Source organism: Periplaneta americana, chromosome 1 (genome assembly GCF_040183065.1).
Source record: "Periplaneta americana isolate PAMFEO1 chromosome 1, P.americana_PAMFEO1_priV1, whole genome shotgun sequence".
NCBI classification, from domain to species: domain Eukaryota; kingdom Metazoa; phylum Arthropoda; class Insecta; order Blattodea; family Blattidae; genus Periplaneta; species Periplaneta americana.
In genome coordinates, this window is record NC_091117.1 from 56,325,712 (window position 1) to 56,350,479 (window position 24,768).

General features: G+C 37.2%; 1 protein-coding gene across 1 annotated transcript; it reads right to left on the reverse strand.

Moving 5' to 3' along the window:
- Positions 1 to 4,090: 4,090 nt before the first annotated feature.
- Positions 4,091 to 18,404, reverse strand: LOC138696160 (antichymotrypsin-2-like). Its single transcript, XM_069820740.1, has 8 exons — positions 17,800 to 18,404; positions 15,734 to 15,846; positions 13,876 to 14,058; positions 11,640 to 11,853; positions 9,257 to 9,474; positions 7,424 to 7,609; positions 5,883 to 6,018; positions 4,091 to 4,598 (listed from the first exon to the last, which is right to left on the reverse strand). The coding sequence occupies exons 1-8, from the start codon at positions 17,807 to 17,809 to the stop codon at positions 4,456 to 4,458; spliced, it is 1,203 nt and encodes a 400-aa protein (XP_069676841.1). The 5' UTR covers positions 17,810 to 18,404; the 3' UTR covers positions 4,091 to 4,455.
- Positions 18,405 to 24,768: the final 6,364 nt, after the last annotated feature.

Below are 24,768 nucleotides of genomic sequence, written 5' to 3' on the forward strand. Positions count from 1 at the left end.
TTATAAGCATACGCTGTTAAAATTTTATCATAAAAATCGTAATAAGTTTGTATTACAGACACATAATTATGACACAAGACGAAATATTAATTCAACATTAATAGAACCTAAATGTCTCACATCTGCTGGTCTAAAGCATAGCATTAATTTTGGCCCTCGGTTGTACAATGCTTTAACTAAATTACACCCAGAACTTCTAACATGTAACCCACTAACATATAACAAGAAAATTAGAAACGTGTTAATATCTTGAATTTGATTAAATAAATTTATAGCCTATGTGTATGAATTAATCAACCTATATTATATTTGTATTCTATAATTTTGAAATATATATATATATATATATATATATATACATAAATATTGTCCTACTTTTCACGTGCGATATTATTCTTCTCTAGTGTTAATATTATATTATATAATTCCATTGCCGCTATAATTTAAATTTTAGTTCCTATTTTATTTTACTTATCTATTTTTATTATTTTTTCTGTATTTCTCTTATATTAATATTGTATTATATAATTTCTGTAACTGTAATTTTAATTTTATTTCCTATTTTATTTTATATTCTCTTACAGGCCTATTAATATTATATCTTAACTGCGATCGAACACGAGCGCTGCTCATTCGGTCTCAAATTTTGTTAATACTACTGTATCTCCTTTTTATATTGATGGTATTATTTTATTTCTATTTGTCTTGTTTGTTTGTAATTATATTCTTTATTCTGTATATTTAAATTTAAATTTAAATTTAATACGATTCGCGGACTTTTAGCTTTCCTTAGAGCTACATATGTAGGAACGGAATATGTAATTACATACAATCCGGGCTCTAGTCATAACAATATAAAAAAGTGTTTTGATTAATTTAACCATCTTTGCCCACATTTGTGTAAAGATCGAGTAATGGTTTTTTTAGTACTTTCGTATGAGCGAAGAAAAATGTTTAAAATTTCATCTGTTATTAGCATCTCAAATAATGAAGGGAAACATCACATTTCGAAGGCCAATCAGCACAGAAGCGCGATTAGCACTGTTAAAATTAACTTTTCATCACCCATTTTAAGAATAATCTGTCTGGACAACGCACCAGCACATGTTGAGTGGGAAAGTACTGAGAACAGCCAACACACTTTTCTCCGAAGACCAGCGAAGACATACGAAAGCAGCCGATCGTCATCGGAAATTCCGCTAGGGTCGTGTCGCGAGAACCCTGTCCGTCAGGACCGGCAGCCGGTTGCTTCCGTTCGGACAAGTGAGCGTTTGCCGTTTAAAATACAAGCATACGTCTCTCGCAGAATATTTCCGGTTCGTTCCGTTCCGGTCGGTTCGTGCCAGTGAGCGTCAACCTTTATTGTTTTCAATTTATTATGTAGCCGTTCCAATCACTCGCCTCAATTTCAATATTGCAACCAATAAGCTGCTTCCATTATTAAATGACACCTACTTGTCTAATCCACGTGGACTAAAACCGAGGTTGCAATGTCTTGTGCTGAGGACGAACATTAAGGTATGTGATTAAAATTATTATTAAAGAATTATTATTAAGAGTTAATAATGTCAACGTGCTCGTATATGAAATAATAATAATAATAATAATAATAATAATAATAATAATAATAATAATAATTTTAACAATATAACAAACTAGTGCTTATTCTTATCGAGGAAGTAGACGTGACAACGTGACGCTTAGAGTGAAACCTACAGAGCAACAATCGGTCGGCAAAATTATGTTTTAAAAGCACACCGCACGTTATGTATGATGCCGGCACGTTAACCATGAGACCGCGGCGATAATACGTGAAGTAAATCCTAACATACGGAGCGACCATTGTTTCATTCACCGCGTAGCCATTGTTGCTAAGTCTTTTCCATCTCCTCTGAAAATTGTGATGCACGAAGTAGTAAAAGTTAATATGTTATTGCCATTTTCAACCGCATATATGTGTAAACTGGGCTTCTCGACTTTAACGGAAATTAAAACATCAAAGAGGGAGAGACTCAAATCCATCGATGAAGAAATTAGACTTGCACTGTCAACAATTCCGCCGCGGAGCAACCACATCTGTGCAGCTAAGCAGGTTCAAGTATCACGTTGAAAGTATGAATAGAGTTATTTACTTTAATATTGGTAATAGAAATGTGTACTTTCCTCACTGAATTAAAGTTCATGAATTGTTAATAAAATTTGCAAGAGTCGATTTCTGTTTTATAATAATAATAATAATAATAATAATAATAATAATAATAATAATAATAATAATAAATTTAATTACATTACGTAATTATGTTAAGAGTCACATCATATATTTTTGAGGGAATTAACATTTTGGTGTGCCGTGTTGACTCTAGGCCTGTCTAAGGTGTGCCGTGAGTAAAAAAAAAGGTTGCGGAACACTAGAGGCCTCACAGAGGATCCAGGCTTAAGCCGTATCAGACAGCTATACCTCGAAAAACACGAAACGAAACGTAGTAGCATCCTGAATCTGGTCACCCACTGTTGTCTCCTACGTTGATTTCTAGTTTATGAGGCGTACAATGAGCCATTTGAATATAAGTGTATTAGTAGATGTCTACGCCCCTTCTGATGAAGAAGAAATTCCACATTTGTTTGCCTCTGATCATAGTGACTGTTTTTTTACATTCTTTATAAGGTTACCGCGGGGACAGAGATATTGGGAAGGATTAGCAGATTCAGCTACACGATATAAATATAACGACATGTGAGTCACTGACAAAGTTGCCGTAGCAGCAGCTGAATCATTGATCCTCATAGTATACATACCTCGTTTGCGTTTCTTATCCTCGCATGTCACGAAATAGATTTGGTTACAGTAGGAAGTTATTTGTCTGCCAAACGCATTCTAATAATGATAGAAATTAATTACCGTATTTTTTAGAATACCCCGCGTACTTTTTTTCCGAATTATACCAGTAAAAAATACGGGTGCGCGGTTTATTCGAAATTAAGTTGGTAACATTGCCCGATTTTCTCTCGCGTAACTCCAAAGATTGTAGCGCAAGCCGTTATCTTCCCGCGCTAATATTTCAATTGTCAACGTTGTTAAATGGTATTTGGATTAGCAGTACATGTATCAAAATCAAGTTAAAGTGTACAGTTTGTGCGTCTTATATTTTCAGTTCTGAAAATGAGTACCACTAAAGGTCTGAGATTGCGATCCTTTACTTGCAGCGAAAAAACCTGATATTATCAAAGATGCGGAGGAACATGAAAGTCGTGGCGTGTTATTAATGTTGCAGGATATTATCTAAACTGCCGATGATTGAGGGGTTAGCGAGTCTAACTCCGAACCCAGCGGGCCCTGGTTCAATCCCCGGTCGGGACGAGTTGCCTGGGTGAGGTTTTTTCGGGGTTTTTCCCTCACTCCTATGGATGAATATCAGGTAACTTTATCAGGCGATTGGAACCCCACTCATCTGCGTCATTTCCTTTCCTCCCCTACAATCCTTTCATTCATTATCCCGTTACTTCTTCTGATTTTCAAATCGCTCTACAGGAGGCCCTCCGAAGCTGCTGGCTCTCTCGACCGGCCTACGTGGATTGTGTTCAAGTGTTGATGAATAGCTTCTGCAACGGAACCCGGGGCAGACCTTCTCGGGGGAGGACTTCCGTCTCGGACCGTTAAGGGAGCCTTGGGGGGATTGCCGAAGCATGAGTGGTACATGGACTCTGTTGGCTGTAGGGACCGGTCGTTAAGGGGGTTAAGCGGTTAGGTCGGTGCGCGTAGAGGATCGGTGGGCACGCAACTCATCCCATATCGGGGGTGTACAATAGGCCTCAGGTCGTATTGCGTGGGATTTTCCCTCCCTCCTAACAAGGAAAAAAACTGCCGATGAGGCAAGATAACTGACAGGCTTGCTATGCGCTTGCCACTGGTCCAGGATAACATTTATTTATTTATTGTTAACTGAACTGTATTTGTGTTTAATTTTTCTCACTTTGTCGTGAGGAGACTACTTTTGTTCATTTTATTTTATCTTTCAAAAGTGGGGTGCGCGGTTTATTCGAGGGCGCGGGATATTCGAGAAAATGCGGTATTGAATAATAACACTGTAAATTACTGACGTTACTGATCACAAATTTTATTTTAAAACAAATTACATTATAATAATATAATTATTGTAACAATTGCACTGAACTGTTTAATAATAAAATATGCACTGTAATTGAAAAAAGAGGAGTAAAAATTGTAATTGAAATCAAAATATTACTGTACGTGTATATGAAATTGAAAGCGACAATTAGTTGTAATGAATTTATTTCTTTAAGTTTACTTAATTACATAGTAGTTTGCAGCAACCAGTATTGTTTTACAAAATGAGAGAATACAGTATGTTGAAGGTTACAAATTCGTCTTAGAACACTGGCTAGAATCATCATGAAATTGCAACGTGAAGAATTGGATTGTATATTATGTTGAAATTACGGTTGTCCAACCCAGCCACTGAAGAGAGGAACCTTGTTAGTATTATCCACGATGAAGAAGAGGAACGGGTGATCTGCCTTGATTTCTAGAAGCTCTTCGCTCGGAATAATGAGAGCTGAAGCAAACGATATTCCTATAGCTGTAAAGGAAGTAAAAGAAAAGTAATTATTATTTATTAGTGGATGCAAAACTCTATTTATAATGTATGTTTTATTCGCAATTCTTGCGTACAAGTATGTAGGAAGACAGTGGATATCCAAGAGAGATGAAAATACATTAGGCCTATATATATATATATATATATATATATATATATATATATATATATATAAGAGTACATTTTTCGTCCCTACTCACAGATTTATGGCACTTAAATCAACCTAGACCCTGAATGAAAGGTTTTTAGGTAACTTTCACTGACTTTTAACGCCCAGGACAAAATTAAATACAGAGTGTCCGAGAAAGACCTGACGAAAAATAAATAACTATATCTCTGAAATTATTGCATTTATTGTCGTGATGTTTTCACACTTACAAAGGCAAACACAATACGTTTTAATGTACCTCTATATGAGCACCATTTGTGACCAGGACTATGTCCAGGCGATATTCAACCTCCTACCACACATACGAAAGCATCTCTGGTGTGACTAGGCCTATTGCTTCGTAGATTCGGCCACGTAACTCACGTCCTTCACAAACCCCACAGAAAGAAATCCAGTGGGGTCATGTCCGGCGACCGTGATGGCCATGGTGTAGGTCCGCCTCTTCCAATTCAACGGTCAGGAAACGTGTCATCGAGGAAAGCGCGCACACGGTTGGCATAGTGTGGGGGCCTGTATCTTGTTGGAACACGGTTTCTGGTGGAAGTCGTGGGACAGCGTAATTTCGCAGCATATCCAGGTATATGTTACCTGTTACTGTGAGCTCTTGTCCGTTTGGAAACGACCTTGTACACGCTTGACTGACCGAAATTCAGCCAGTTATAAAACGCATTCAGCTTTTTCTACTATGGTAAACATTGTTCGGCTGTTCACTTGGTACACGCACAACTTTCATTTCCAGCTCTGACAGCAAGGCTGTCTATATGCGCTGCGCAGAACGAGCTTTTTCTCGTTTTATCCTAGCGCAATGGTATGCGCACGCGTATGACATGCTGCTAGGTAACAAAACTTATTGAGTTTCTCTTTCTAACTGTGAAAACATTGAGGTAATAACTGTAACAGTTTCAGATATACAATTACTTCTTTTTCGTCATGTCTTTCCCGGACACCCTGTGTATTGTGTTGGTTTGCCAAGAAGAGGAACTTATCTTCATGTGAATAAATGTTCTCAATGTAAAAGTAATGCATATGGGGTCTACTAAATAGGAAATCTTTGAATGCAGTAAATGATTATTTCTTTACCCTTGAAGATCACTTACCAGTGGCAGCAGAAGCCTTAGCTCCGTGTTCATCCACTTCAATCTCTGCCTTTTGACGAGCGTCTGTTACTTTGAGCGAGCCTCCGGAAATACCATTCAAGTTCGCAGAATCCGTAAAAATATCATGCAGTCCCATCTGGAAAATTGAAATATTATGGTTTTAATAACGTCACTAAGTATCAATCAAATAATGAGCTGTTCATTAAATCATTTTGCTTTCTCATAGCATTTGTGCAAATGGTCTTTGGTTTTATTGACATATAACTTTATATTTACTCCAAAGCACACTAATTTTTATTCTCTTCAATGGCAAGCCGATAATTCTGTCTTTACAGCTTACAACTAGGTGATTTAATGATTAATAAATTTTCTAGACATCACAATAACAAAAGTAGACAACAAGCACACATTCAAAGTATACAGAAAACCAATAACAACAACAACAACACACATACACAACACATCCAACCACCCCACACAACACAAACAAGCTGCATTCCGAACAATGGTACACAGACTACTCAACATACCAATGAACCAACAAGATTACAACGAAGAACTAAACACAATCAAATACATAGCACAAGAAAACGGATACAACCCTAACATAATAGACAACATAATACGTAAGACAAAACAAAACGACAAAAAACAGAAGAATACAACATAAACACAAGAACACAAAAAATACATCACACTAACATACGAAAACAAAAACACACATAAAATTGCAACCTCATTCAAGAAATTAAACTACAACATCGCATACAGAACAAATAACGTTCTACAAAAACATCTCAACACACAAACAACACAAACAAACAAATACAACCACATAGGCGTATACAAACTCAAATGTAACACCTGCAACAACTTCTACATAGGACAGACAGGCAGATCATTTCAAACACGTTACAAAGAACACATCACAGCCATAACAAAATTACAAAACACCTCCACATATGCAGAACACATCACAAATGCCAACCACACCTACAGAGACATCAACACAGACATGGAAATACTGCACATCCAACCAAAAAGCCAGAAACTCAACACACTAGAACAATATGAAATATACAGACACACGAAAACACACCCAACGATATTCTCAACAAACAACTCAATTTCAAAACACATACACTCTTTGACTCTACACTATGAACGCATCCACATAGGAAACAAGAGGCGTCAAGACCAACAACGACCAGTTCCGAAGATGACCGAAAATAGGTCGAAACATGTTAACAAGGTACGTTAAAATTTAACACAAGAAAGTTCTTATCATACATATTCCAAAGTGATACAGTGTTAAAAGTTGTGTAATCAAGATGTATAATTAATAAATTTTATTATCGAGTTTAATGGGAAAATTAATAATTGTAGTTTCTCATTCAGTATTTTTATATTACATATTTGTTACTCTTCATTATCCTCATTCTTAACTATATCATCCTCATCGTCTTCGTCATATTTCATTACACTGAATAAACTCTGTGCTTTGATAGATCTGTTACAAAGTAGTAACTGAGCGAACTCACCACTTGCAGTGTGTCCTTAAGTTCGGACGTAGTTTCAAACTTGAATTTTGGTAGTTCAAGCTTCACATATCTGCGATCACTGAGTTTTATGAATGAAGAAAGCTTTTCGCCTGGCAGGTTATTCACAACATTGTTCAATCCATCTCGTTCATCAGGAACTACCAGCAGCATGGAGAATTCAGAGCCCTACAAACATTAAAATACAGTAACTCTGTGAAGAATATACACGTAAAATTACCATGCAGATTTTTGTAGTGTTTACCCAGATACAATGTTCCAGAATGTGCTTAAATTCTGACCAATAATTGTAGACGTGTACGTAGGTATAATTAAAGAAGATAATCAAGCTGTAACAGTTCTTAGCTGGAAATTTGAAGTGTACAATAGATTGAAATATTGGGCTAATAAAAATAAGTAGGTATTTAGAAATAAAGAATAAATCATTATTCCGATTAATAAAAGAGCAAGCTAACGAATGAATAAGTGAACAAATAAATGGACGGATAGATGGATGGGCGAATGGACGGATGAGTGGATGGATGGATGGATGGATGGATGCATGCATGGATGGATGGATGGGTTGATGGAGGGATGAATGAATGAATGAATGAATGAATGAATGAATGGACGGACGGACGGACGGATGAACGTATGGATGGCTGGGTGGATGGATGGATGGATGGATGGATGGATGTATGGATGGATGGATGGATGGATGGATGGATGGATGGATGGATGGGTGAATGGATCCATGGGTGGATGGATGGATAGTTGAATAAATGTATGGATGGATGCAGGGATGGATGGATGGACGGATGAGTGGATGGATGGATGCGTGCATGGATGGATGGATGGGTTGATGGAGGGATGAATGAATGAATGAATGAATGAATGAATGAATGAATGAATGAATGAATGAATGAATGAATGAATGAACGGACGGATGAATGGATGGATGGATGGATGGGTGAATGGATGCATGGGTGGATGGATGGATGGTTGAATAAATGTATGGATGGATGGATGCAGGGATGGATGGATGCAGGGATGGATGGATGGATGGATGGACGGATGGATGGATGGATGGATGGAGTTGACCTGGTTGGCGAGTGTTGCGGGTTCGATCCCGGGCCAGGTCGATGGCATTTAAATGTGCTTAAATACGAAAGGCTCATGTCAGTAGATTTACTGGCATGTAAAATAACTCCTGCGGGACAAAATTCCGGCACATCCGGCGACGCTGATATAACCTCTGCAGTTGCGAGCGTCGTTAAATAAAACATAACATTTTAACATGGATGGATGGATGGATGGACGGATGGACGGATGGGTGGATGGATGGATGAATGCATGGCTGGATGCATGGATGGATGCAGGGATGGATGGATGGATGGGTAGATGAATGGATGGGTGGATGGATGAATGGATGAATTAATATTAAAATTTATAAATGGCCTGACAAATTAATAAACTAAAGAAGACTGGAATAATGAATGAGTTAGTGATTGAACCAATTAATGAAAATGAATTAGTGATAAACCAAACAAATTATGGAGTGAGTGGGTGAGTGAGTGAGTGAGTGAGTGAGTGAGTGAGTGAGTGAGTGAGTGAGTGAGTGAGTGAGTGAGTGAGTGAGTGAGTGAGTGAGTGAGTTAACTAATTAATGAAAGAATTAATTAATTAATTAATGATAAACAAAACAAATTACTAAATACATTTCTTTCATGAACATTTTCGTCACCATTTTCATCCAGGAATCACACTATGTGGGCCCGTGTAAGCGAGATTCGGGACGCCCTGTTCAAGTTGTATGTTACTTTGCACAGGACTTACCTCAAAGGGAAGATGTACGAACTTAGCGTTGACACATGAACAGTGGCCCGCCCTCAGGATCTTCCGAGAATAGTGCATTGTAGGTGCGTTCTTGGTTTCACCTCCAAGCGTAACAAATTCTTGTTGAACTGTAGCCCCTTCGCTGAACGGAGTGTCCCATTTCCCAGAAAAGAATACAGCGTTCAGGAGCAGCAGTGCGGTGCTCGGAGTTATCTTATCTGCACAACGCGGAGAAGGTTAAACAATTAGCAACAGAAGCAGTAATAAAATAAATACCAACACCCCACCGCCAAGATGTCGTCACCTGTGGCAAAATTGTTACAATACCTGTCAAAACTATAGACGATGAAAGGTTCCAACTCGACCAAGAACGACGAATTTTATCTATCTGTCTGTCTGTCTATCTATCTATCTATCTATCTATCTATCTATCTATCTATCTATCTATCTATCTATCTATCTATCTATCTATCTATCTATCTATCTATCTATCTATCTGCTTGCTTTTACTTACTTAACTGACATCTATTTATTTATTTAGTTCAGTTTGTTTATATAATTATTTGTATATTTATTTATTTATCTATGTATTTAATTATGTATTTATCTATCTATTTATCTATTTGCTTGTTTGTTTGTTTATTTATTCATTTATTTTGTCTATTTGTTTGGTTGGTTATTTATCTAATTATTTGTCTATTTATTTATTTGTCTATTTATTTATTTATTTATTTATTTATTTATTTATTTATGTATTTATTTATTTTCTTGGCTTGGCTTGGCTTGCTTGTTTTGTCGTGCCAGAGTGATGGCCTACAGACATTTTCTTCCACACCACCAGGAATAGAAATATGAATATAATATAGACAAAAATACTAAAATAAAATTAACAGTTAATTTACAATTAAGGAGATTATTCATATTCATATGTATGTATTTATTCACACTGCAGTGGGTATATACCCGGTGGCAGTGGTAACTAATTACACTCAATAATGACAATAATAAACTTATTAATTAAAAATACAATTAATAATAATACTAATAATTAATACTAACAATAATTAATAATAATAATAATAATAATAACAACAACAACAGGGAATATACTAAATTAAATGAAACGATCACTCAAAATAACATTTGAAATAAATCTAGTTTGTATCTTAAAACTAAGATCGAACTAAAACCCACGAGTATGATATGTTCATATCTGCACAAGTACCTTTCAAATTACACTCATTTCGCTGTCAACTCACTCACTACAATGGAACTACGACACATTTCACTGATTCTATCCTGATTTCACTAACACTTCAAAAACATTTCACTGTTCAAATACTTTGCACTGCCACTATAAACTATAAAGCTTTACTGACAGGAACATGTTTCACTTACACAGCACACTTCACTGACACGACATACTTCTTCACTGATACAACACACTTCACTGACACAACATAATTCTTCACTGATACAACACTTCAATTACAACATATCATTTACACCCTTTAAATACTGTGTATAATTACCGTCTATTAGTAACGTCCTTAAACCTATTTTTAAATACATTTTTGGTTGTTGGTAAAGCCTTTAGTAAGTCTGCAGGTAAAGCATTCCAGTCCCTGATAGTACGATTGAGGAAAGAAAACTTTCCAGTGTCCGTCCTCTGCCTTCTTTCCCTCAGTTTATATGAGTGGTCGTTCCTTGAAGTGTAATTTGGCGGCTGCAACCTATTTTTTATTTCTCTCCAGGCAGGCTCACCTCTGTATGTTTTGAACAGTGCGCATAATCGAATTCGCGTTCTCCTGTCCGTGAGTGTGTCCCATTTTAATGGTGAATTTTTCCGACAACACTTAAGAGCCCGTTTTTTAATCTTTTCCAGTGTCTTAATATGTTCTAATCTGTAAGGATCCCAACATGCAGCACCATATTCCATTACTGGACGTACTAGTGATTTATATGCAATCTCTTTGGATTTATCAGAACCTTTTCTTAGTACCCTCATCACAAAGTGTAACGCTCTCCATGCGTATATACTTGTATATTTAGTTCTGTATCATGCTTACTGGCTATGGTTCGCCACCACATATTAAGGGGGTTATAATGTTATGGTTTAAAAGATTCCTTTGTCAACCGTATCTCAGCTAACGGTCACATAGCAAATAAGGCCTGGAATCGATTCTGAGTAGATACCCATAAGATTTATGGTCAACAAAGCTGTAAAACGCAGACTTTCCCGATGACTTCGGTTTCCTTCACCATCGTACTCCAAAATTACTCCATTATTATCTTGCCATCTGGTAACCCATGAAAGCCACGTAGTCGAAAATGGAAGTAAATGACGATTAGTAATTAGACTACAATAATCATATAAACTTACCACTTGTGATAAGGTCCCGTATCCTCTGATGTGTGTTCTCTGACACCCACGAGTTGATGGTCTGAGCTGCCGCTTCAGCCTGGGAGAAGTCCACAGCTTCGATGTCAGACTGGAAGTCCTCCACACTTACGTTCTTGAAATCGGGTAGGATATTGAGTCCGGACTTTAGGAACAGTTTGTTTGCGAATTGCAACTCTACAGTTGGACGCGATCTCTATAAATGGAAGAGCATTTTTAGTGATGAACTGTCTCGGATAGTCTCTCTAAGATCATTTATTGTAGAAAAAAAGTTTCAATCGAAACCTTTGAACTACAGTATGTATATAATTTAAATGTCAATATCTGCTAATTGCTGTGAGTTTGTACTTCATTTTACATGAAATCGTAAACATTATTTGTGACTTTACTCTAGTTTGTACTTGGTGTACGTCTGGAAACAGGTTTTGCCTAGTAAAGCCCCGTTTCTAAAGTGGCAACAACAACTCGCCTAGCAATGATTCAGGGCGTCAGCAGTCAGCAATAAAATTTCGCGATTTATACATTAATTACATTACAGATGTACGAACTTACTAATAAAAACTCTTACACAAACGTTCAACTGATTTATACTTATACAGTGAATAGCTTGTTTGTAAACCGTAGGTAAATTCCTGACTTATAAATCACTGCATACGTCGTATAATATAACAATACAACTGTTAAGGTAAGCGTTCACTACATCGCATCGCACTCATCGTTCGAATCGCTCGGATCGGAAAAAGACAATCTTAGCTGTAATTGTTATGTAACCGCGTTCACTACATCGTATCGCACGCATCGGCTCTCGGTAAATCCGTCCACGTTTTTCGGATGAGCAACCTTTTCGATGCGTGCTATCATGGCCTTCTTCAATAAATCAGTTTTAATTGATCAACTGTTAATATTATGTTGTGCCATATTCAGTGTCGCGCCAAAATGGCAGACGGAAAGCTTATTTTGCTTGTAGAAAACTGCGAAGAATTATTATAATTTGAGGTATTCCCATTACAGTAATCAAGTCTTTTCTTACATATTATATTATGTTATCAATATCACTTTCGTTTCGTCCTCTTCAATTAAGAATCATGAAACAATTACAAATTCTTATTCGCTAACACTCATGAGTAATAGACCCAACCTCAAAACTCCTCTGTTGTCAGCAATGTCAATATCGTACGTCATATGTTTTAAACAGCTGATAGAGAATCTGATGAGACGATGAGGTAGAACCGTTACAGTGAACGCACTGCACTTAAAATATCCGTTGCGTGCGATTCGTACGAGTGCGATACGATGTAGTGAACGCTTACCTTTACAGAGCTACGTAATAGTTTCGTCATTATTTTATTACGAAAGCTAACAGAATAACAGAGATTGTATATTGCATCCGATAGTGTGCACTAGTGTGCCACGCTATGTATCGATAGTACAACTAGGCCCGATCGATTACCACGCTATATTTTTTATCGAAGAGTACAGCTACAGCAATATTATTCTAATTATTCTGTGTTCTTCAATTTGTTGCTCTGTGGTCACAAGGTGACTGTCTTCATAAAATGACAATCGATACGAACAGCTGTTACAGAGGAGACAATTTTTTTTTCTCTGTATTCAACGCTTAAACAGGGAGTTTCGTGTAGGTTATACCTACAGCAAAGCAATTCTCATGTAGTTACACACTGCTTATACATCCATTGCTTATGCATGGTTTATTAGTAACATTTTCTGACCCAACTCTGCATAAGTCTAGTATAAAATTATACATGGTTTATTAGTGAGAGCGGTAATATATTTATTTACCTTAGGCTATACGACTGCTAGAAATGATGGAAGACTTTTTGTATGATTTTTTTTTTGTAATATAGGAGGCTATCGTAAATAAAGTTGCGCTATTATAATGTGTATTGCATTGCTGCAAACTAAACTGAACTCCACTGAATGGAAGTCAGCTGTATACTAATCCTCTAATCTTGACATCTCCTCAGCCTGTGTTATCTGTTCACACTAAACACAAAAACTTTACAAGCTCGAGCTGAGGGATATGTACACATCATTTCCTAGGCATTCGCGTTCGATCTGTAATAGTAAAAGGCCGTTTCCTAGAGAACGCTATGTAAGAACCACTCTGTATTTCTGATGAAGACATGCATGTTATGAAGGTTTTTCACACTCAATAGGTAATTTTAAATGTAATTGTAGAAATTCATTACAAACTTACTTTAAGGTCTTGGATGAGGCTTTTGAAGCCTTCTTTCGTTGATGTGGATTGTGCATGTAGCACCTGGTTCAGTTCATTCTGTGTGGTTCCTCCTGCACCTTGCTGAACCATGGCGAGGACAGTGTATAAACTCAATGGTGACAAGATGGCGTTATTCTGTCTGCTTGCAGAATTGAATGAGGCCTGTGTGAAATTAGGCAACACACTATTATTACTACTGTTATTATTAATATCATAATGTAGGTCCTTTTTGTTCGTTTTGGTCTCAATTGCGAACATTTTAATCAACACTAGATAGTTACAACTAGAAGAATATTCAATCTATCAATTAGTACCATCATTCAGTCAATCAATACTGTCGATCAGTATCATAAATCAATCAGCATCATCAATCAGTCAGTCAGTTTCATAAATCATACAGCATATGTAAAAAAAAAGAAGTAAAGTCAACCCCTTGGAAGGTCAAATCGGCCCAAAAGGGTGGCGAGAGGTTAAGGCTACCACCTTTACAGACAGTCGGCAGTAGGGATGTCAGTCCTACGTGCCCGCCGCCTTTACCCCCAAGAAAATGCCCCTGGTATTTATTTCTGTTAGAGGCTGAGTAGATCCCAGGGCCATAGTGCGGCTAGAAGGATTAGATCAATGGAAAAATCCATGATCCCATCGGGAATCGAACCCGCTTGCAGAGTTACGTCTTAACCGCGACGTTACTGTGCGCCCCCACAGTTGACGTATTATCATTAATTACTGTCAATTGGGTTATCACAGTAATAATCAAACAATGGATATGTCTACTATCAATCAGTATCATGAATCAGTCAATCAGTTTCATAAATTATAAAAAAGAAAGGCATTAGTATTACCAGTCAATTAGTACCGTCAATCAGGTGACAATAGTATTAGTCAGTCAATCAGTATCATGAATCAGCCAATCATTACCATCACTCAATCAATCAGTTTCATAAATCATACAATAGGCATAAGTATTATCAATCACTTAGTACCGTCAATCAGGTGGTCATACTATTAATCAGTCGATTGATACTACCAATCAATATCATAAATCAGTCAATCAGTACCATCACTCAGTCAGTTAGTTTCATAAATCATACAATATGCATAAGTATTATCAATCAATCAATTTGTACCGTCAATCAGGTAGTCATACTATTAATCAGTCAATCAATATTACCAATCAGTATCATCTATCAGTCAATCAGTTTCATAAATTATACAGTAGGCATAAGCATTATCAATCAGTCAATTAATACCGTCAATCAGGTGGTCATACTATTAAGCACTCAATTAATTCTATCAATCAGTGTCATGAATCATTCAATCAATTTCATAAATCATACATTAGGCCTAAGTATTATCAATCAATTAATTAATACCGTCAATCAGATGATCATACTATTAATCAGTCAATTAATTGCATCAGTCAGTTTCATAAATCAGACAGTAGGCCTAAGTATTGTCAATCAATCAATTAATTCTATCAATCATTGTCATGAATCAGTCAATCAGTTTCATAAATCATACAATCTAATTTTCTATTTTTGGATATGACACTGCCAGCGGGTGAAATTGTGAGACAATTATGTAATAACCGTAATGCTTCCAGTTCATTTCTTTCCTCTTCAAATGACGTTGCACTGGAGATACAAATCTATTTGGAATCCAGGTCGAAATAAATTCATAGTTATACAAGCTTTTACAACTGCGCGCATGTTGTAAGTTCGAGTAAGAAAGCTTTATATTTGCCTCAGGATCTCTTTTAAAGGATCGGTGAACATTAAAGACCCACGGTATTTTCTAATTCATTGTACAAACGATGGCAACTTACTGTCTTACTTACCCTTAAAAAATCTAATGTGAAGTTATTGGTTGCGGAGCTCAGCTCCTCTGTGATGGCACCATGACTAGGTGCGATGAACATCGAACCCAGTAGTGCGAGTAGCAGACACTTCTCTGGAAATATAAGCGCACATCATAATTACTACGTGTGACATTTTTCCTTACATAAACGCAGCACACACACAATCCAATATATACGATACATAATTACAGCTCGCGCGAAAGATCTGAAAGCTTTGAGACCGTTGAGATTTAAAAGAGAGGTACCGGCTCCTGGTCAGACGTGAAGTCCACTTGCAAAACATTTGCCAGTCGTTCGCTCGTTGATAGGTGCTTGTAGTGAATCTCTTTGTGTTACTTTACGGAAGTTTTATAAATATCCAGTGGATGCATTTATAGGCCTAAGTGTGTATGTATTAAAATTGTGTATATAAAGTTTAAGTGTTCGTAATTTGCAATTGTAGTTAAGGAAATGGCTCCAGCTGTAATTTCAAAATTAAGCGGGAAGAAGCTTCATAGTGAAACCATAGAAGTATAAACGATGTATTGGAGTTTACATCCAAAGAAGCTTCTCAAGGAAATGAAATTCCTCTACACAAAGTTCAAAAGCGAGTGGTAATGGCTACAGGCGTGTCCTGTAGCAGTATGAAAACATGATCCGGAAAGGAGGGAAATTGAGAGTGGCAACGCTACGGCTGTCGAAACGCTGTATAAGAAGATAATAATATATAATTTAAAACGAGTATATTCGGATCGAAGCTCGATCTGCCCTCCACTCCCAGCTGGAAGAAGGCACTAGACGAGAGGATAAGGAAAGGGGAAGACATCTGGGAGGAATTCTACACAACGGAGGCCATGATAAACCGGATCTGGACAGGCATGAACCAGAAGCTCCGCCAGTTCGTGACATCGCTGGCGGTCCACGGATCCACCTGAAGATATGCAGAAATCACTCTTTTCACGAACCAGGCGACAACTGTGTGTGTGACAAGACATGTGATAGATACCATATCTTAATATGTGGAAATCGGGAGATTTCAGTGACTAACTTTGCACAATCTAATTGACAATTTAATATTTGCACTTTATTATTATTATTATTATTATTATTATTATTATTATTATTATTATTATTATTATTATTATATATGAGAATGTGAGTATAGGCCTACCTTTTCGATTAACAGAAAATTACGGTATGAAATTCTTATGCAAAAAAAAGTGTTAGTATGGTATACCGGTGTATACGGAAAAATTTCTTGCACTTCTTACAGAATTTCACAAGTTGAAAAATTTATTTAAAAAACACCAGGTTACTAACTGGAAAATACTTTCTTAAAATCAGAATTGTAAACTCAGCATCCCAGATTTTCCATAAGCTTAAATGCTGCGTAATATAGACATGGACAAATTATTAACAAAATTTACTATTTCTGTGACATATTTTTTTTACAAAATTTGATTTTTCAATTTAGACTAGTCTACTGTTGACATTTTTATGATTATTAATAAGAAATATGTAAAAATGTCAACTGTAGTCTAAATTGAAAAGTCACAATTTGTAAAATTATACCATAATAAAAATCGTTACTTTGCTAATAATTTGTCCAAGTATGTAATATTTTTCATTTAGTGTTCTGCCCAAGGGCAGATCTTTCACTACAAACCCAGCTTTCTCCAATCTTTCCTATTTTCTACCTTCCTCTTTGTTACCGTGGAAATGCCATGTTTGCAGTTTTTCTTGGGAAAGATAACGAAATAATAATTTTTTATTTTATTGGGTTATTTTACGACGCTGTATCAACATCTAGGCTATGAAAGATATGAAGGTGATAATGCCGGTGAAATGAGTCCGGGGTCCAGCACCGAAAGTTACCCAGCATTTGCTCGTATTGGGTTGAGGGGAAAACCCGGAAAAAACCTCAACCAGGTAACTTGCCCCGATCGGGATTCGAACCAGGCCACCTGGTTTCGCAGCCAGGCGCGCTGACCGTTACTCCACAGGTGTGGACGTGTAATAATAATAATAATAATAATAATAATAATAATAATAATAATAAAACTTACCTCCCCACATGGCTGTGTTTTAAAATCGTTCTCGAGTTTCCTCTTCACTTAGCAACAGTCTTCTTGCCAAGTAAAGTTTCTGAATGTTACGTGGTTCTTTTATACAGAAACGTCAGACACTGTGGCAACGTTTATATTTCAATTCCAGTTAACACTAATGTGTTTGTTCTGTTACGTAACGTTCTGGAAGTTGTATCAATCTGGCAAGCTCGACCAGGACGTCACGGTTCATTTAAAGAAAATGTTCCGTCTGAGATTGGTAAATATGTAATTGTATAACCTTGCTGACTCAATGAGTTACAGATAAAGCCAAAGTCAACTTGGTACAAGTTCACGAACTTCTGATTGCGACCGCAGTGGTCTCTACTCGCTACTAATGTTAATGACAGTTGCTTTCAGGTCGCAGGAAGCTTATAATGTAGATTATGTTGCGAGTATTGTGTGGAAATTCATATTATTTCCTCTGTATCCAAAAATTATTTTAGGAAGGAAAAAATCGTAAAGTACAGATAACTCAAGCTAGGAAGCTTCCTGGAGAGGGGAGGTAGTACAGCTAACAAAGGGGGCCCACCTACGCTCCGATACCCCTGTATAATCATATTATCTGAAAAGTTGACCTCTTAACAAAGTATTCAAGATGCATCCTCCCTATAATATTTTGAGCAGTATTTTAATATATAATAATGCGTTTGTTGCTGGTGTTAAAATGGCTTATTTTCTAATTGCAAAGGTATATTCATTAGTATAATATATGATTGACCTAAATGTTTCATCATTCTTCTAGTTGTATGTGCCCAAACTGTATATTATAGCGTTGCCATTAAACTTTAAGTCGACCTGGTTGGCGAGTTGGTATAGCGCTGGCCTTCTATGCCCAAGGTTTCGGGTTCGATCCCGGGCCAGGACGATGGCATTTAAGTGTGCTTAAATGTGACAGGCTCATGTTAGTAGATTTACTGGCACGTAAAAGAACTCCTGCGGGACAAAATTCCGGCACATCCGGCGACGCTGATATAACCTCTGCAGTTGCGAGCGTCGTTAAATAAATCATAACATTTTTAAACTTTAATTTTTCACTATAAATCAAGGAAAACAGATCACTTATTTATCTACATAATATGAACAAAACAATAAAAGGAAGACACAATTGAGGACCGTTTTTGCAAAACTTGCTAACTGCAAAATTTTTAAAATTGAGATTTTGGTGGATTCGTTAACATAAAGCAGGCCTCTACATGATGTTAAAGTTATCTTAGTAAAATTGAATTATTTCTCTTCATTATAGGGTGCCAAAGTTTGATGATTGGTCCTCAATTGCGTTTGTATTTAGTCATTCCAAAGGGATCCCCTTTACTCCCCACATATTCCTCTTCATATTTAATGGATTTTTTATACTTTTTCTTCCAAGACTCTTCCGTGATTTCATTAAATTTTTTTCTTGTCATTGCTATGACGTCAATGTAGTGTTGTTTGCAGCAATAGTATTTAACATCATCTTAGAAACTCCTATTGCTGCGCCACTCTTTCCCGCACCTTCTTAACATCCATGAGAAATATCCCTGCTTCGTTTTCTTTTTTTCATGAATTCCATCACATTATAAATCACCTCGCGAGTTTGACTATGGAGAACTTTGCCCGATAACGTACTGCTTATCATAATAGAAGAAATATTTCTATCACAAACGACAGCCACACATTGACACATTCTTATACAAAATACAACCTTCGCAATGTTATTAGAACTGAGCTGTACTGTTCTAGTCCACAGTGCACAGCAGTAGGCTGACAGTGGTAGGAGAGATGTGCTCTATGCGCCTGCGTGAAGGAGACAGCTTGCTACTTTGCTAGTTTGAGAAATTTGTACATAGCATGAAGGCCCATTCACAATGAAAATTAAACATAACCGTAACATAAACACAGAAGTTTGTGGCCAGGCTACTAAATGGGATCATTCACAATGATTCACATAAACAGTGACATTAACATTGCCGTTAAACGTTAACATGAAAGTTTGCGAACTCCAAACTTTCATGCTTATGCTTACGTGATTTGCAAACAGAACACAATCGTGGAGCGCTGAAGTATACGACAGAATATGAGGAAATGGTATAATTATGTTTCCATGGTTACCAAGTATGTTTGCTGTTATGTTTATGTTCCCATCGTGGTTGATGGTATGACTTCTTGATTTTACCGTAACGTTTATATTCTTAAGTTAACGCTTACGTTATGTTTAATTTTCATTGTGAATGAGCCTTAAATCTCGCGAATAGTATTCAAGTTTATTAACAAGCAACAATTAATATAAAATCAAACTACAATAAAGAGAAAGGAATTGAATGAAAAATAACATTTTAAGTCCGAATTACCATATAGTTACTCTTTTCTTTACGCTTATCAAATTCTATTCAGCAGAATAAAGCGTTATAGGATCTTTGGTCCACTACGTTGTACCCACTTACTTTTGTCCACTGACACATTTGTCCATTTCATGCTTCGTCCATTATGTTTTCGTCCATTGACCATTTCGTCCACTATGACAAAAATAATGACATGAAACATAATTCATTTGGTGAAAAAATATTTTATTTAAATGTAAATGTGTTATTAAATGTACAGGGACATCATTTTATTTTTACTAACATTTCTGATATTAACCTGGCTATACCTTTGGATCAACGATTGCTACCCCCTTCCACGACTGGAGCTCGATGGCGTAATATACAAACAAATCACTTCACTAGGTATAGGAGGAAATATCACGCTTTTGAGTTTGATAATTTTCATTAGATTTTTGTTTAATCAGAATACAGTACAGTATTAATAATGAGTGTTTTACTCACGAACTGAGCTGTCCATACGGACGTATTCATTATGCAGTGTATATTATACTGTCTATAGCACATTAGCGTACACTATAGAGAATGAAATTAAATTGAAAAATAATCATAATATGGATACGGTATTTAAACACATTTTTTAAAATGGTGGCCGTTCATTTCGATACAGGCTTCAGTTATACAGTAATGTGTGTAATTCTAATTACCAGTTTCGTCCTTCGTACTAGTAACTCATGTTGAAATAATTCTGTACCTACTCTGTAAAAGAGTACCTTACGTACTGTAACTTCAATCTTCACTTCTGCTCGATCCGAAAAGATAAAATTACTCAGACATGCTATCTACTGTCCGTCCAAGTGGTTATGTCGCAGGATCGTAGAAAGGAGGGAAATCACGTGACAGTTAATTACTTAACGAGGCCCTTTTATTTAAGTTATTTTAAACAGTTGTATGGGTATAATATTTCGTAGATGTCCAATTCTTAACAAAAATTAATGTTCGCAGAAAAGAGCTAAGACAGCCCAGCCACTAGCCTTTACAGAGAGGCGAATAGAAGCTGGTGGGGAAAACCGGAATGCGACGTAGGCAAATGGACGACAGTACCTGTGCGAAAATGATGCAATATTGAAAGCTCTTTCGTCATTGGAAAACGCGAACATATTTTTGGAACGTACTGTGACTGTAAGGCTACTATGACTGTATATGCGGTCTTGTATCTGTGTGGAGGACGGCTGAACTTCATTAGTAGAAGGGGTGGGAGTGAAGTACATTCAAAAACTCAGGTACAATAAAAATTGAGGTAAAAATAAAATGATGTCCCTGTACATACTGTTTGTATTATAAACATGATTAATCATAATTTTCTTCTTCCTGAAGAACTTCAGCAGGATTCGTTTTTAAACTATACGAAATTCCTCACAGATATGTTTCCATCCGGCCGTCGTTCTTGTAGTCTTCATACCGTGTAACCATTTCCCTGATGCGTTCATGTTTACTGACATATGTCTGACTTAATGGTGCGTGTGTCCTCCCAACAGTCGAGTAATCACCTGCTCTTTGATTCCTGTTCACCCAGCAAGACTTCCAAAAACTTCTAAATGCTGGGATGATGAACAACCATGAGTTTTTAAATTTACTATGCCAACCTTCGACGGCATTGTTAATCCTCTGTTCCTCACTCAAGACTGCTTCGTTCACATTCCATAACCATGTTTCCGGTGTTGTAATTGTAGGTGGGAAACCAAAAATGTATTGTAAGATGGACGAAAGGTTATGGACATAAAACGTGTGGACAAAATGTATGGATGGACGTAAATTGTATAGACCAATCGGTTGTGGACAAGAGAATGTGGACGAAAGGTAATAAACGAAACATATTGTGGAGAAAAAGTAGTGGACGAAAGTCCAGTAAACCGAATAAAGGATAAACTTTGGTAATCGAAATATACGGTTATTACCAACGCCCGAACCATGGAGACTTGTGTTGCTGCACGTACGTAAGTAACCGACTTCAATGTCAACATAAACTCATTCCAACCCCGCTTCCGTAAAGGAGGTACTGTCAGATCCGCTTGAAAAGCGACTTCAGTCTAGAACAACATAATAATAATAGCCCATGAAGGGCCAAGACCTACCAGCCGGCTGCTGGCCTCACGGCCACATGCCGAAGCAGAGGTGGACGATCATCCAACCAGAATGGAGGTATCGTGTGGTTAGCCCCCCAGCCGTTATAGCTGGTTTGCGTAACCGGATTTCGCTACCTATCGTAGCTCCCCAAGTGCATCACGATGCTGGGTGGGCACCGGTCCCATACACTGGCCGAAATTTCATGAGAAAATTTCTTCCCCCATGAGGATTCGAACCAGCGCGCCTTCCGTAACGCGAGTCCTAGGCAGGATGCCTTAGACCGCGACGCCACGGCGCGGGACCTAGAACAACATATATTTTATTAATAACCTTGGGAAATACATTGAATTTAATGGTGTGCTCTGTACATTTTATTACAGTGTGTGATTACGTACATTCGAAGGTTTTCGAATTGAAAACTTTTTCGATTGTCAGTTAGAACCGATTTTAAGCGCGAAAAACTTCTTTCCACGTCACAAGACGTGACGGGTACAAACTTAAAATACTGAATGTATTCACTGTCACTGTTATGTGTTTGATTTTCAGTACTTGCTAGCTGATCACGTATTTGGCAAAGATCAGAATATCCAACATTTTTGTCAATAATTGTTTTCAGTTTTTGTGTCACTGCTTGGGCGGGCCCCTCTCTGACTTGATCTAGGGCTGTGGACAAGTCTTGTACTACTTTAAGAGACTTAGATATTTCCATGGCACTTGTTTCCAACAGCTTAATATATTTTGACAAATCCTTGAGCTTCTGTTCAATATACATAATGTGGTTTCTTAGCTGTTCCGACACTAACTCTTTAGCTATGGCAACTGAAGAACAATCCTCACTGTTGAGCACTGCTAACACATCTACTATTTTTTCGTAGTATTTTGCATAGTAGCTTGCAGCATCCAACCAAGTACCCCAACGTGTTATGATTGGCTTTGGAGGTAAGAGAATTTCTGGCGCTATATTTTTAAATACTTGTAACCTAGTAGGTGCCTTTAAAAATATTTTTTTCATATTTGACATGAACCGGTCCACATCTGGATATGAACTCCTCACAGTCTCGGCTACTCTGTGAGGACAATTAGCAAGACAAGTCATGTGACAGATGTTAGGGTAGCTTAATTTTATTTGTCTGCCTGCTTTCATCATATAAGCAGCGCCATCGGTGACTAGCAGGAGGAAATTTTCACGTTTAACTCCGCCTGGCCATAAAAGAGACATTGAGTTTTCAAATAGTGTTACAATGGATGCATGATTCACTTTATCAAGTACCTCTGCGGTTAACAAAAACTTTTCACCAGGTCCATCAGGACTCAATGTTCCGACAACGATATGTGCTACAAATCGCCCTGTTTCATCAGTCGTTTCGTCCACAGAAACCCAAATCTTATTATTTCCTACCGCTTTCCTTATTTGATTTAAAACATCTGCATAACAATCTGGCAGATAGTTTTTGCGAAGAGTTGATTCGGAAGGAAGTTATTTTATGTATATTTTTCTATGAAGTTCTTAAAAAAAACATTCTCTACTTTATGGAATGGAATTTTGGCCCCCACCATCATCTCACAGACGTCCCGAAAAAAATGTAGACTTCCGACTTGAGAGAGAAGTAGATGGAACTTTGTTTACTTCCTGCTCCAATAAAGCTACACTTGCCTTATGTTTTTTTTTTGTGTTGCAATGTCTTTCAATGAATGCTCGTTTCCAGCCTCTAGTTTGTGTGCGGCACAATCTACAAATTATAAATTCTCCATTCGAAGAAAATATTTCACCTCCTCCAAATTCCTCCACGAAACAATTCACCTACAATTCAAAGTAGTATTGTTAAACTTTTATAACACCACTTCTAATAACACGTATGTTGTGAGTTCTCAAAACGTCCGCTTACCTGCACTTCTTTGAATTTAATTGGCTTCGCCATGACTCGGTTACCTCGTCCGTATGCTGTACTTGCATGTGCCCGCTTTGTTATTAGTTGTGACTGTCACTGTGCACTTGCAACGCAAACTACCAGTACAAATCCCCCGTCCTATCTGAAGCCGTAGTCGCGCAGAGAACACAGACGTACCGAACATCCGTGGCCTGGTTATTACTTACTTACTTACTCACTTACTCACTTACTTACTCACTTACTCACTTACTTACTTACTTACTTACTTACTTACTTACTTACTTACTTACTTACTTACTTCATCCGCCCGTTCGAAATGCACTGACTATAGTCATCTCACAAATGAGGATCTCCCTGTTAATGGGATAAGTATATATGATGTAGAACCACCACAGAGGCATCACACGACAATCACAGGACAACGGACAAACACCCAATCCCGTGAGCGGGAAATAAATTTCTTCCATTGTCCACGCCGGGAATCGAAACTCGGACCGCTTGATCGGGAAGCACACATAATATACACATAGCCACTGCGGAGGATGGTACTATTTTTAGAGGATAAATTAAAACATTCAAACATAATACGATGCTTTATTTACATCATAGCTGTT

Excerpts from the sequence above, each read along its gene's own strand:
- LOC138696160 (XM_069820740.1), bottom strand. Across the intron at positions 14,059-15,733 it reads TCACATTAGATTTTTTAAGG|GCCTCATTCAATTCTGCAAG; the intron begins GTAAGTAAGACA and ends AATTTCACACAG. Across the intron at positions 9,475-11,639 it reads ACGGGACCTTATCACAAGTG|ATAAGATAACTCCGAGCACC; the intron begins GTAAGTTTATAT and ends CGCGTTGTGCAG.